A 15,387-nucleotide genomic window follows, 5' to 3' on the forward strand; every position below is an offset into this window, starting at 1 on the left:
GCATTGACAAAAATGTATTTAAATTTCTCTGTGTGTGAACAAAACATATCTTGAAACCATATATCAAACGTCTGTTAAACGTCTATCATACATATCGTTTGATTTATCCATCGGAAAAACTTATCATCATCTGTACGTGTAGATAAATCGATCATAATTTCCCCTACTTTCCCAACAATTATGGAAATCAAATTCGTTCGCGCTCTAAAAACATTCTCTGCAGCTGCAGCTGCCTTATATTGTTATTCATACATACTTACATAGGCATGACTTTTCTTTTCTATTTTTTTTTTCCTTTTTTTTTTTTTTTTTTTTTTTTTTTTTTCATTTACTTGCCGCCTCGCTTGCCGCTCCTTGCGCGCGGCAATACCCTATCGTAGCCCACGCATGCACTTTCAACACCGCTTGGAACGTAAAATAAAGATATCTTTGCTTGCTACGTTGACACACGCATACATTATACAAATATCTCCACTCAAGCTTTCTTCAACATTCCTGGAATGACATGTGTCATTATCTTGTGTGAGTAGGTAAAAAATCGCAAGCAAAAATATAGTTATTAATTAGTTGAAATTCTCTTTGTTTTTTCAGTTCAAAAGTAATAAAAACCCTCAAATAAATATCCAGCCACTTTGAAATTTTACATTTTCAATCATCGTGTTTACTCAATTATTAGCATCGATCCTTTTTTGGTATTTAAATAAACCAAAGGAGAATACAATATGTACGTATCAAAATCGTCGATGATACACACATGTTTGAATAGCTGCGTATTACATGTAGATACAATTAATGATGTATTAAAGGTACGAATGGATGTAGATGGAATTTACGAACACTCAAAGATTACTTAGTATTCTTGTATTTTATACTTATGCTAGCTACAAATCCTTATTTATACATGGGATCCTTTCAAGAAAACTTCGTTATGCAAAGCAATGCAACGCAAACTGTTATAAGAATTTTCATAACTTTTTCACAAAAAATTTGAATTGCGTCAAAAGTTTTCAACTTAAAAAAAAAATGTAATTTCGGACGTCGCATTCCGCCCATTATTGATTACATTACATTTTTCGCAAAATGGTTTTGTGTATATTATTTTATAGTATCTCCCTCCCTGCGGAAAAAAGAGGAAAGAGAGAACTCTCTCTCTCCGACGACGCGACTACAAACACTGTAGTAGGTATACATGTTTTACTGCAATGGAGTGGAGTGGCTACTGCTGCAATAGTGGCTGGGGGGCTGGGCCGATACCCCGTTAGGTGTCTGGCTCGCGGGGATCCGCCTCGCCTTTCTGCTGTGGCCCGCAGATTATTGCCCGATGAGGTGCTGGTGTTGTGCGCGTCAATAACTTATTTCAGCTTTTTTATTTATTTATTTATTTTTTTTTTTTTAATTTTATTTCATTCATTTTTGTACTTTTGATAAATATATATACAAACAATTGAGTGAGTGGGTGTGTTGTTGGTGTACTTCAGCGTTGGTGTGTCCTATAGTGAAAGATGCCTGACGTGATCGAGGACGAGATCAGGCACGTGCTCGCGGGCCAAAATACACGGGTCGCCGATGACCTTTGCGACTACAGTCTGGAGCAGCAGAACGAGAGCGCCGGTGAGTGTGACATAAACAAACGTATATGTATATAGGTATCTACATATTCTACATTACTCCAAAATAAATTGATACCTAAATATTTTATTTTTACTTGCAAAGTCTTCTCCGACTATAAAGTTGCTCCGGAATTCATGTTTACTTTCTCTGTAATGATGTTTGTTGTTGAATTGTGTATACGATATAACGATATGTCACTTATTTATTGACGTATAGGAGATACGTGCCAACGTGGGATCCATTTAAATGACATGAGAGTTGGGGTATAAAGCCGTTGTTATTACTGGAATCATTTCAACAATAAATCGTAAAAAAGCTATCATGGAAGAGAAAAAGAATGCGTTGGAAACTTGGAAATGATTTGGGTTTAGATCGGTAGGTACAGGTTATAATGTGGGTTAATTAGAGGCTTCTTCTATATACGTGCGCGAGAGGAAGCACGAGAGAGAAAAGAGGAGAGAAAAAAAGTTGCTAGAAAGTTTGCTTAGTCGGGTGTAAGTACTCTGTGTGTATATGTCTTATACTCATTTCTCTGTTTTCTTTTTCTTTTGCCATTTACTTACGAAAATAGTTATAGGATTGCTTTGCTTCACTCTAAACCTATAATAATTAATAATTGCCGAGAGGAGCGCGAAATTAATACACACACAGTACGGAGAGCGCAGCTCGGCGTTTCCACTGTTTATTATTTCCTTTCAGCGGTATACTTAAGTACACTGTTTTTTTATTCAAGCAATAATTGGAGGAAAAAGCGCGCCCGCTCTCGGCGATGCTGTACTACATTGTTCTGAAATATTTCTTTGATGAGCCAACGAAAATATTTGAGAATTTGCTTATGTTTATATTAACTTTCTAAATAGGTATGAATGCATCAAAATATTTTCTTGATAAACTTAATTTTGCTGCACAATGTATTATATTGAAGACATTATTAATTGGCTCGAAATTTAAAGATACTATTATTACGTGCTGAGATGGAACGGGTTAATAAAATTTGATTTCTAGATGATGGCTCAGATTTTTTCATCTGTTAAGATTTTCAAGATAACTTGGACACACACTATCTAATGTGACATAGATTTTTCTCTGTATAAGTAGTTTTCCGGGGACTTTTTTCAGGGGTTTTCCCCCACACTATTCAAACCTGGACGGAGTTAATATTGGTACGAAACAATATTATAATACATAAAAATAAAAATTAGTATGAACGAGGCATGAAATGTAAAACAGGCAAAAATGTAAACGACAGGATTTATCAAAGACTTGCGTGCTCACAAATTTTATGCAATTTTTAGCAATACGATGTCATAGGAAGCAGCACAGATTATCTCTCCACGTCGGATTTGCGTGTGCGAAATTTTTCGAACTTTCAAGGATAGGCATTTAAAAAAAAACAATTTAAATTTTTAGTGCAATCATTTGCTTAATTTAGTATGCGTAACTTTTCCTTGAAATTCATGTTTATTGAATAATTGTGTATCAATATTCCAGAGGCCAATGGAATAAAGCCAGCAGTGAGTTCGTCGTACGTGCCAGTGTGTCAAAAAACGGTCACTTACATCGTGGCGGCTGTTTTAATTAATGAACACGACGAAGTGCTCATGATACAAGAAGCCAAGCCGTCTTGCATGGGAAAATGGTTTGTAGCTCTTCTCCCTTTATTATTTAAAAGCCTCCACAAATCGTGATTAAAAAAAAAAAAAAAAAAAAAATTCTTGCGTCGGATTGTAATTTACATGATTTATCAAGGTACCTGCCAGCAGGACGAGTCGAGCAACACGAGAATCTCGTCGACGCGATGAAGCGCGAAGTGTTGGAAGAAACCGGCCTACTGATGGACCCGAAAACACTGTTGATGGTCGAGTGCGCGAGCGGTTCTTGGTTCAGATTCGTCATGACCGGGAGTATTATTGGGGGTAGCTTGAAGACCCCGGACCAGTCCAACGAGGAGTCATTGCAGGCCTGCTGGGTTCGGGAGGTGACGAGCTTGCAGCTCAGATCCAGTGATATTCTGACTCTCGTACAGAAGGGCAGGGATTACGTCAGTAAAATTGGCGGGCCGTGGCACGCGAACGTTTTGCCGGTCGAGAGGGCTCGTAACAAATTGTACCTGAGACTTATCGTTTGCATCAAAAAGAAAGCGACGTGAGTGTCTATAACTTATAGATGATCACAATCTATGTTTTTGCTTTGTTTTTTAATCATCGATTCTTTTTGTACAGGAATAGATTACATGTACTCATGTCAGAGAAAACGTCGTTACATCTGCCAGTTTGCGAAATTAATCCAGGAAAAAATCTGCACTCTACTTTACACAGGTTTATGGTGGTAAGTATTTATTTTTAAATTTTAACAAATGTTTTTTTTTTTTTTTTTTTTTTTTTTTTTTCAATACTTACGGTCTCGTTTTTGATTTTTAAGGACATTTTTGGAGAAGGGATTCCACAACATAAGCCTCACGGCTTGTTATCAGTAGAGTACAGTGGTATTGGAGAGGGCGATGGCCTCTGTCTGACACTGCTCATATCGTTCAGGCCACCATTAGAGGAGGTGTCTATCAATGGAAAATATATCTGGCATGAGTTGCCCCAAGCTCTTGCGGACACAATAACGTCTCGATTGCCTCGCAATATGACGATTGCACTAAACGTTATTCGTTGATCATATCGATACATATCTTCTTTGGAAGTACAATTTATTTTTCAAACTTCCTGAATTGATTTTTTTTTCTTCAAATTGCCTTTAAACAATTGTACATAATGTTAGTAGTATGACTAACTCGAAAAATTTTAGTCGTATCGGTGATTTGTAATGTTTAATAAAATTTAAATTATCATGCATTTATAAAAATTTTGGTATAGTAAGATATAAAATAAATTTTTAGATGGAATATTTATTGACTAGTAATAGTGTGAATAAGAGTTTAAAGAGTGTTGTCGCATGAACTGTAGATAAAAACAGTATGGAAAACTGTAACTTTGGCATATCAAATATAAACTAGAATTTAAATTTCTGTTAGAATCGTTATTTTATTTTTTTTTTAAATTGACTGACAACACATAATCATGTAAATTTTTTTAGCAGATTTGAATGAACTTTTTAACCGTTTTTTCTTAGTCAGCTAGAAATACCAGTAGTCATTGGCTAGCGCGACTCTGATTTGTCATGAAGGAGGTGATATGCTCTAGATTTATAAAATTCTTGATACATTGAATAATTAATGTACAAAAAAAAAAATTTATTGTAAAATTAGTATGACAAACTACTTTATTCAAGACACAAGTTAAACACATGCATGTTAACCACTGTGAAATTATATTTAACTTAGTCCTCAAACTTATAAAAAGTACAGTTACTACACTATTGTTCACGTATTAGTTATATTTGAAATATTTTATATTGTATTTTGTTAATAAAAGACGGAATAAAAATCGTAAATAACTTTACTTTATGTAATTATCAACCTATCACATCATTGATATTTTCAAGATATAAATCTTTTAGTATATTTTTGTACAAAACAGATTCAACAATAAGTAAGCGTCGTTTCTTATCACATGAATCTTACATAAAATTTAAAAAACCTTCACAATTGTTCAGTCTAAAAAATTATTATTTTTTATAAACGTGATGCACTGAAAAATAGCATTCCTTTCGTGCTGTATAGACCGTGCCAATAATTTGTTTAGTAATCTCAACCTACTGTTAGAATATTTTGTGCTATTATGACTTTGAGATCTATCAAACTGTCTTTCATTGTCAGTAGTATTTCTTTTTTTACTACCAACAGAGATACTAGAGCTATTTTTCACTCCTACATTTTTTTTGGCATGTGTGACTTTTTCAACTAATCCTGTTTCTGGTTCTACTTTTTGTGAATCTTTATATTCTTCATGCACCATGTATTTTATAATAGGTTTTTCCTCAGGTTGCTCATCTAAAGAAAAAATAAGATTTAAAACGACCGTTTTGATAACATGAGTATCAAGAATGCAATAATTACCATCAGAATCACTTCCATAATCAGCTACTAAACTTAAAACTTTAGAAGTACCAACTTCTGGTTTTAATTCTTTCTTATCAAATGTCACATTTTGTTGATCTTCATCGGAAATTTCGATGTCACTTATTTCTGAAACTTTACATATCACAGCTTCTTCTTTTTGATCTACCACAGTTTCTTCTTTTAGAGATTCATCGCTTGACCCTTGCGTCTCATCCAAGATAGCTGCAAAAAAATAAATTTCAAATTTTTTTTTTTTAATAGCATTTAACTCGTCGACAATTTTTTCTTAACTTACCAGTGCCGGCAAAAGGCAATAAGCCTCTGTAAGTTTCTTTGTTAACAACTGATTTCTCAGGAATGTGATTTCTCCTTTGCCTATTACGCCTTTTCTTGAAACTTTTTCGAGTCTGCTCTTTTTTGACGGTATCACGTCGATGTTTTTCATTGTGATTCCCCACAACTTCTCCACGCTTCCTTTTTTCTAATTGCTCCGCTTCCCCAAGCTTTTTGTTGGTAGCCATAGGATACCGCCTTTTTGCATAAATTGCATTTATTGTTGAAAAAGTTTGTCATAACGAAACGATTCTGCTTATGATAAAGATGAAAAAAAAACATACTTTTTTCTCTCTGCTTTCCATTTTTCGATATCGCCGTCGCTCATCACGTGCTTCATTCTCTCATAGAGGCCTGTTGTGTGTTGCATAGCGATGTGTTTCTCTACAATCTTTGGATGAGCTGTAAACGTGCAACCATCGATTTTGCAGGTTTGATGCTCTTGAACGTGACGCTCCAAAATTTCTTGCGACGCAAAATCTCTGTCACACGTTTCACAATACAAACATGCTTCTTCTTCTTCATTGTTGTCCTCTTCTTCGTCATTGCTGTCTTCCTTCTCATCGTACGCAAAATCAGGTTCGTGTTCGTAAAATTGCGCCTGGAAATGATAAATTTAAAACTGATCTTTTTAATAATATTACAATTACAAATATAATGACTGCAACGATCGATAGTAGAAAAGTAGCGACTTTCCTCGGTTGCGGAGGCCGGAGATTAGTTACACACAAATTATGTCTTTGAAGAAATTTAACAAATTTTTACACGTTGTGTTTTTTCAGAAAACTAGAAAATAAAATCGTGTTGTAACAGAATAGCTTATATTTTTCTTGGAATAATTTTGAAATTTTATTTTATAAGTATGCTAAAATGAATTTTTTTGCATCAAAAATTAAAACGTGATTAAATCAAGGCATCATAACAATGGAGACAGTTTGTACACAAGAGTTTCGAGTTCCACAATCACCCATTGAAAATTAGATCAACTAAATTTACCTTGATAGTAAACCTTAATCATTTATACATTAAAATAATTATTAAAAAGTACAGCAAATTTGTCTGTTCTGGAAAAAATCACCACTTTTTAAATTTCTACAAATATTTATTTATACATTACACGACTTAAATACAAAAAAAATGTCTTTAGCCTTAAATAAAAAAAAAACCTTATAATCAACTATGATTCGACTAAAGATCTTAAAGGTAACTGGTATAAACTATTAATGCAACAAATTCATGAGATGAAATTAAATACTGCAATGCTGCAAGCTTAGATAAAGTCCTTTAATATCAAATAGCTTCTATTGTGAAATGCTTTAAAGCAACTATGTATTTTTTATATTTATAGAAAGTTAGACGTATTAAATTTATTCGCGTCAATAATGCAATAGACTTGTTAAATTATAAACCTCGAAAAAAATCCTAGAATTGCTTTTTTGTGAGTCCAAATTAAATAGCTATGAAAGAAAGACATGATTTAAAGTTAATTTATTTATTCAATTGGTTATTATCAGATAGACTTGAAGCTGATGTACTCAGCTAATATATAGAGCACAATAAAGATCAAGACTTAAGTACCCCCGGAAAGCGTTATATCTCCTTACCATAAAACTTATTACTACTAATTAATTCTTATCGGAAAAACAAATGCTATAAAGGCAATTCATAATAGAAGCATATTTTTCCTTTTTTAAAATAAAAATTATTTAGTTAACTAGTTTTATACCCACTTTTGACATAAAAAATTATTTTCAAGAAAAGGTGTGATTCAGATATACTGTTAGAAGTAAAAAAAAAAAAAATAAATAAATGTCTCTGTATAACTGAGAACAAAACAGAAATGCATTAAACTATTAAGTTTAAGTAGCTTATGAACTTAAAAATAATAGATTTCAAAAAGAAATTTATTGAACAGCTTGAAGCATTACATATTTTATTATTCAAAGAGCGATTAGGACGTATAATAGGATTGTAATTTTTTGCATTTATAGACCAGTAGACATACAAAAATCACATTGATTGTTCGGAATCTTAAAAGAAAACAAGGAAATGTTAAGACTTGTTTCGAAAAAATGTGCATAGAATTTCTAAATAGTATGACTTTAGAATTAACAAAAAAATATATACCAAATGTAAAAGCCAAACTTTTACTTTTTTCTGCAAAATATACCATAGCATAAAAAAAAAGTACTTTGACAGATAGAAGTACAACTTTTAAACATTTTTTTTAATCTGATACTTTGATTAAGAGAAAAGAGAACAGTTATGTCACATACATTTACATTACTTCCTTTCAACTGATAAACTTCGTTTATAGCGTGCCGTAAATAGCATTACTTAAACATTGTGGTGTACTATTTGTATTAAAATATTGTTACAAGGTCATTGAGTGTCATAAAATCACACATTGACAAATCTAAGTTCCCTTGAACAAATAAAAAATTAGTTACTCGTTATAAAATATAGCGGTATATTTTATATAAACGTGAATAATTAACAGAAAAAGAATGTATTCATTAAAAATTTTTTTCAAATTACTAGTGGCATTAAATTGAAATCCGAAATGTTATCTTATGGATTTCGTAAGTAACAAAAAGAATTAAAGCATCAATATAGATTAGACGTATAAATAATGACGGTATTTCAATATGAATCAATCACTTGAATAATTTACAGAGGAGTAGCCTATGAAGCTTTAAGACTGTGCCTGTTTGCTGGAAGGCTTGCTCTCCCCATTTAGCTCCGTTTGCTCTGTTTGCTTAGATGTGTTCTCACTTATCTGAACACTTTCATTTTCAACAATTTTCTTTTCAGCGGTTATCTGAGCAACCTGTAATGAAATGAAATTTAAAAACCATTGGCTTCGTTTTAAGAGAAATCAATTGTTTTCAAATACTATTGATTTAAATTGAATCTAATATTTTTTATACTCAAGAAGAAAATACGTTTGGTCTGGGGTTGCAACAGCTGGATTTAAATATTTTTCATCCACCTTAAACTTTCTATGGATGATTTTTATATTTTCCTTTATTTTCAGGAATAAAATATTAACTTTTATAAATTATTTCAGTATAATGTAACGTACGATATGCAATTAGTACAAATGGATTCATGGATAAACTGTCTTCTAAAATTAGAATTTGTACAAACTGATTTATCCTAAATTTTTAAGATTATTACAATCCATTCATAAACCCAAAAATCAGTAAGTACAGGCATTTTTAATATAGACAACCATCAGAAGCATAAATACCTGTTCAGGGTGTTTTGCAAGGTATTCGTTTTTGGCATCCCTTATCATGCGAGTGACTTTATTTCTTAAATCTTTGAATTCTTCCCACTCCTTGGCATTCTTGTTCTTTTTGGCTTTAGCATACAATTTATTTTTCTTTTGAATTTCACTCCGGATTTCGTCGGTCATCCACGGCTTTTTCATTTCAAGGTCCTATGATTCAAGGAAATAAGCAGGTCAACAAAAGCAGCATGCAAGAATAACAAAATTGATTGTCAATACGAAATCAAGGTGTGATGGTTATTTGATTATAGTGCTTCGTGTTAATGTTTATGAAATAATATTCAACTACAGTAAGTATTAATTAATATATATTCATCTATACTTAAGAGGAATATTAGTTCGATTAGTACAACAGCAGAGCCTCACCTCAAGTTTGTTGTCCTTCTTAGAGGTGTTATTTTTGGGTTTATTGATGATTGGGAGTCTCGGCCTCATGTGTGGCAGAGCATGCGGAGGAAGCATACCCCTGGGACCAGGTCGCATTAAAGGATGTGGTGGAACCATGGGCCCTCTCATGGGCATGGGAGGCATCAGCGACATAGGATGCATGGGTGGTACTGGTGGTCGACCTCGCAATCCGGGCGCGAAAATTGATACTCCGCGGGGTGGCATGTGATTCGGTCTGGGCATCATGGGAATCGGAGGGATGTGCCGGCTTCGAGGTGATCCGAACAAAGCAATGGGTGGTGCCACCACTGGTGCCATCAAACGGGACATGCCAGGCAACGGTGGTGGTGGTGGCCCTCGTCCGTACCTCGACATCTGTCTCGTGGTTGGTTGTGGAGCTCTCGGACCCATAATAGGACCACGATTGAGTGGACTCATGCTTGGACACAGGTAATAAGTCTTGCTCTTTTTTGCTCAGTTGAAATCAGTTGAGTATTTGTACACACTACTTGTACTATAGTTTCTATACACTTGGTCCACCAGCGCAAAAACGTAAGTAATTTATTTAAAATCTTAACCCGCTTCTGAACAGTACAGCTGCACAAGTCGTCAACAGAAATACTAACCACTTCTATCAGTGTGCAGTTTAACCTCGAGTTCAATTACAAATACTAACTCGGTAGAGTTTGAGCAGGAGTTAGTTAAGTACCGGGCTTCCGTATAGGAGTTAAGTGTCATCAGTGCAGATCGACTACCAAATTACGAATTATACTAAGTACGAAGTAACGATTAACGATACAGGGCGTATTCCGCAAATGCTGCCAGCAGTTAAGTTACGTAGGTCGTGGTAACGCCGCATGGTCTGGCAGCGCTAGCGTCAACCTGTACTAACTGTCGGTGGGTTCCGCATGTCAACAAACTTTGATATTTTTTACTGTTTTCGCTCCCATGCCATCTGATATTTCGGAGTTTGTTGACATGCGGAACCCACCGACAGTTAGTACAGGTTGACGCTAGCGCTACCCGACCATGCGGCGTTACCACGACCTACGTAACTTAACTGCTGGCAGCATTTGCGGAATACACCCATAGTCCGCAGGCTAAGTATACGTCCTTAACCGCCTTTTTCACTAACGTTTAGAATAATGATTGAGACAATCAATATGATTGTATCATGAGTTTTTGTATAAAGTTCAATTTATACAAATAAGTTGGTAAATATAGGCACACATGATTAATATTTAAACATTTTAAGCTGTATAAATATATAACATAGATTCCAAATATGCATTATTACCGCTGGAATATGCTAACAAAACCAAATATCCGTCTTTCTCACCCAGCAAAATAATAGGTATCTGTATAATCCTGTATCAATTTATTGCACACATGCGAAATGTTCAATGACAGTAAACAATGACATAATTTCAAACTTTACTTTTAACTCTTCATTTCACACGTAATTTTACAATGCAATTGATAAATTATTATTCATACAAAAGTATTAATATTCTTATAGGAGGTCGATTTTCAGGCAAAAGATTATTTGTAAACTTGCCGTAAACAGCACAGCCAATGTTAACTTTTTATTTTCTATCTACACAACTAGTTGCGGCTGGTTTTAGCGTTTCAGATTTCTAAACTAAAAAGTGGCCCTAAAATTCTGGAGGAAAGCTTTAGATATTTTAGGCCCTAGAGCCATGTTGTCAATTATAAACCAGCCGCAACTTATTTGACAGATACAAAATGAAAATTCAACATTTTCTGTGCTGTTTGCGGCAAGTTTACAATTTATCTATTACTCAAAAGTATAAATATATAGGAGGTCAATATTCGTATAAAACATACACTGCAAACTTGCCGCAAGTAGCACAAACATCGTTAATTATTTATTTTGTATCTATTTCAAGAGTTGCGGCTGGTTTATAAGTGACTAAATGGCTCTAGGGCTAAGCTGCCTAAAGCTCTCTTTCAGAATTTCAGAAGCAATTTTTGGCCAAAAAAATCACTACCGCTAGATGGCGCTGATCCAAATGATTATTACTACTTGTAGTAGAGCCATTTGATCAATTATAAACCAGCCGCAACTAATTTCATGAATACAAAATAAAAAGTTAACGTTGTTTGCACTGTTTGCGTCAAGTTTACAATTCATCTATTACCCAAAAGTGTAAATATAAGGGAGGTCAATATTGGTGTAAAACATACACTGCAAACTTGCCGCAAGTAGCACAAACATTGTTAATTATTTATTTTGTATCTATTTCAAGAGTTGCGGCTGGTTTATAAGTAATTAAATGGCTCTAGGGCTAAGCTGCCTAAAGCTCTCCTTCAGAATTTCAGAAGCAATTTTTGGCCAAAAAAATCACGACCGCTAGATGGCGCTGATCCAAATGATTATTACTACTTGTAGTAGAGCCATTTAATCAATTATAAACCAGCCGCAACTGATTTTGTAAATACAAAATGAAAAGTTAACATTTTCTGTGCTGTTTGCGGCAAGTTTGCAATGTATCTTTTACCCGAAAGTATAAATATATAGGAAGTCAATATTCGTATAAAAGGTGCAATGCAAACTTGCCGCAAACAGCACAAACAATGTTAACTTTTCATTTTGTATTTACAAAATCAGTTGCGGCTGGTTTATAATTGATTAAATGGCTCTACTACAAGTAGTAATAATCATTTGGATCAGCGCCATCTAGCGGTCGTGATTTTTTTGGCCAAAAATTGCTTCTGAAATTCTGAAGGAGAGCTTTAGGCAGCTTAGCCCTAGAGCCATTTAATTACTTATAAACCAGCCGCAACTCTTGAAATAGATACAAAATAAATAGTTAACAATGTTTGTGCTACTTGCGGCAAGTTTGCAGTGTATGTTTTACACCAATATTGACCTCCCTTATATTTACACTTTTGGGTAATAGATGAATTGTAAACTTGACGCAAACAGTGCAAACAACGTTAACTTTTTATTTTGTATTCATGAAATCAGTTGCGGCTGGTTTATAAGTAATTAAATGGCTCTAGGGCTAAGCTGCCTAAAGCTCTCTTTCAGAATTTCAGAAGCAATTTTTGGCCAAAAAAATCACTACCGCTAGATGGCGCTGATCCAAATGATTATTACTACTTGTAGTAGAGCCATTTGATCAATTATAAACCAGCCGCAACTGATTTTGTAAATACAAAATGAAAAGTTAACATTTTCTGTGCTGTTTGCGGCAAGTTTGCAATGTATCTTTTACCCGAAAGTATAAATATATAGGAAGTCAATATTCGTATAAAAGGTGCAATGCAAACTTGCCGCAAACAGCACAAACAATGTTAACTTTTCATTTTGTATTTACAAAATCAGTTGCGGCTGGTTTATAATTGATCAAATGGCTCTACTACAAGTAGTAATAATCATTTGGATCAGCGCCATCTAGCGGTAGTGATTTTTTTGGCCAAAAATTGCTTCTGAAATTCTGAAAGAGAGCTTTAGGCAGCTTAGCCCTAGAGCCATTTAATTACTTATAAACCAGCCGCAACTGATTTCATGAATACAAAATAAAAAGTTAACGTTGTTTGCACTGTTTGCGTCAAGTTTACAATTCATCTATTACCCAAAAGTGTAAATATAAGGGAGGTCAATATTGGTGTAAAACATACACTGCAAACTTGCCGCAAGTAGCACAAACATTGTTAACTATTTATTTTGTATCTATTTCAAGAGTTGCGGCTGGTTTATAAGTAATTAAATGGCTCTAGGGCTAAGCTGCCTAAAGCTCTCCTTCAGAATTTCAGAAGCAATTTTTGGCCAAAAAAATCACGACCGCTAGATGGCGCTGATCCAAATGATTATTACTACTTGTAGTAGAGCCATTTAATCAATTATAAACCAGCCGCAACTGATTTTGTAAATACAAAATGAAAAGTTAACATTGTTTGTGCTGTTTGCGGCAAGTTTGCATTGCACCTTTTATACGAATATTGACTTCCTATATATTTATACTTTCGGGTAAAAGATACATTGCAAACTTGCCGCAAACAGCACAGAAAATGTTAACTTTTCATTTTGTATTTACAAAATCAGTTGCGGCTGGTTTATAATTGATTAAATGGCTCTACTACAAGTAGTAATAATCATTTGGATCAGCGCCATCTAGCGGTCGTGATTTTTTTGGCCAAAAATTGCTTCTGAAATTCTGAAGGAGAGCTTTAGGCAGCTTAGCCCTAGAGCCATTTAATTACTTATAAACCAGCCGCAACTCTTGAAATAGATACAAAATAAATAATTAACAATGTTTGTGCTACTTGCGGCAAGTTTGCAGTGTATGTTTTACACCAATATTGACCTCCCTTATATTTACACTTTTGGGTAATAGATGAATTGTAAACTTGACGCAAACAGTGCAAACAACGTTAACTTTTTATTTTGTATTCATGAAATTAGTTGCGGCTGGTTTATAATTGATCAAATGGCTCTACTACAAGTAGTAATAATCATTTGGATCAGCGCCATCTAGCGGTAGTGATTTTTTTGGCCAAAAATTGCTTCTGAAATTCTGAAAGAGAGCTTTAGGCAGCTTAGCCCTAGAGCCATTTAGTCACTTATAAACCAGCCGCAACTCTTGAAATAGATACAAAATAAATAATTAACGATGTTTGTGCTACTTGCGGCAAGTTTGCAGTGTATGTTTTATACGAATATTGACCTCCTATATATTTATACTTTTGAGTAATAGATAAATTGTAAACTTGCCGCAAACAGCACAGAAAATGTTGAATTTTCATTTTGTATCTGTCAAATAAGTTGCGGCTGGTTTATAATTGACAACATGGCTCTAGGGCCTAAAATATCTAAAGCTTTCCTCCAGAATTTTAGGGCCACTTTTTAGTTTAGAAATCTGAAACGCTAAAACCAGCCGCAACTAGTTGTGTAGATAGAAAATAAAAAGTTAACATTGGCTGTGCTGTTTACGGCAAGTTTACAAATAATCTTTTGCCTGAAAATCGACCTCCTATAAGAATATTAATACTTTTGTATGAATAATAATTTATCAATTGCATTGTAAAATTACGTGTGAAATGAAGAGTTAAAAGTAAAGTTTGAAATTATGTCATTGTTTACTGTCATTGAACATTTCGCATGTGTGCAATAAATTGATACAGGATTATACAGATACCTATTATTTTGCTGGGTGAGAAAGACGGATATTTGGTTTTGTTAGCATATTCCAGCGGTAATAATGCATATTTGGAATCTATGTTATATATTTATACAGCTTAAAATGTTTAAATATTAATCATGTGTGCCTATATTTACCAACTTATTTGTATAAATTGAACTTTATACAAAAACTCATGATACAATCATATTGATTGTCTCAATCATTATTCTAAACGTTAGTGAAAAAGGCGGTTAAGGACGTATACTTAGCCTGCGGACTATGGGTGTATTCCGCAAATGCTGCCAGCAGTTAAGTTACGTAGGTCGTGGTAACGCCGCATGGTCGGGTAGCGCTAGCGTCAACCTGTACTAACTGTCGGTGGGTTCCGCATGTCAACAAACTCCGAAATATCAGATGGCATGGGAGCGAAAACAGTAAAAAATATCAAAGTTTGTTGACATGCGGAACCCACCGACAGTTAGTACAGGTTGACGCTAGCGCTGCCAGACCATGCGGCGTTACCACGACCTACGTAACTTAACTGCTGGCAGCATTTGCGGAATACACCCACACTCAAATACGCGAAACGGTCGACGATAGCGCCG

General features: G+C 34.4%; 2 protein-coding genes across 2 annotated transcripts; one reads left to right on the forward strand and one right to left on the reverse strand.

Moving 5' to 3' along the window:
- Positions 1-1,158: 1,158 nt before the first annotated feature.
- Positions 1,159-5,028, forward strand: LOC106646020 (8-oxo-dGDP phosphatase NUDT18). Its single transcript, XM_014362014.2, has 5 exons — positions 1,159-1,611; positions 3,103-3,250; positions 3,361-3,756; positions 3,834-3,939; positions 4,033-5,028. The coding sequence occupies exons 1-5, from the start codon at positions 1,503-1,505 to the stop codon at positions 4,270-4,272; spliced, it is 999 nt and encodes a 332-aa protein (XP_014217500.1). The 5' UTR covers positions 1,159-1,502; the 3' UTR covers positions 4,273-5,028.
- Positions 4,900-10,447, reverse strand: LOC106646019 (nuclear FMR1 interacting protein 1). Its single transcript, XM_014362013.2, has 6 exons — positions 9,612-10,447; positions 9,204-9,395; positions 6,235-6,551; positions 5,913-6,148; positions 5,615-5,839; positions 4,900-5,548 (listed from the first exon to the last, which is right to left on the reverse strand). The coding sequence occupies exons 1-6, from the start codon at positions 10,068-10,070 to the stop codon at positions 5,208-5,210; spliced, it is 1,770 nt and encodes a 589-aa protein (XP_014217499.2). The 5' UTR covers positions 10,071-10,447; the 3' UTR covers positions 4,900-5,207.
- Positions 10,448-15,387: the final 4,940 nt, after the last annotated feature.

This window comes from Copidosoma floridanum, unplaced genomic scaffold (genome assembly GCF_036245765.1).
Source record: "Copidosoma floridanum isolate Cflo_tuat_1 unplaced genomic scaffold, Cflo_Japanese_pri ptg000009l, whole genome shotgun sequence".
NCBI lineage: Eukaryota > Metazoa > Arthropoda > Insecta > Hymenoptera > Encyrtidae > Copidosoma > Copidosoma floridanum.

What these genes read in the sequence shown, in the direction of transcription:
- LOC106646020 (XM_014362014.2), top strand. Translation starts at nt 1,503, where the DNA reads ATGCCTGACGTGATCGAGGACGAGATCAGGCACGTGCTCGCGGGCCAA. An exon ending in CCGTCTTGCATGGGAAAATG is followed by an intron (nt 3,251 to 3,360) that starts GTTTGTAGCTCT and finishes TGATTTATCAAG; the next exon opens with GTACCTGCCAGCAGGACGAG. An exon ending in TGCATCAAAAAGAAAGCGAC is followed by an intron (nt 3,757 to 3,833) that starts GTGAGTGTCTAT and finishes CTTTTTGTACAG; the next exon opens with GAATAGATTACATGTACTCA.
- LOC106646019 (XM_014362013.2), bottom strand. Translation starts at nt 10,070, where the DNA reads ATGAGTCCACTCAATCGTGGTCCTATTATGGGTCCGAGAGCTCCACAA. An exon ending in ATTGCCTTTTGCCGGCACTG is followed by an intron (nt 5,840 to 5,912) that starts GTAAGTTAAGAA and finishes ATTTTTTTGCAG; the next exon opens with CTATCTTGGATGAGACGCAA. An exon ending in TTATGGAAGTGATTCTGATG is followed by an intron (nt 5,549 to 5,614) that starts GTAATTATTGCA and finishes TTTTTTCTTTAG; the next exon opens with ATGAGCAACCTGAGGAAAAA.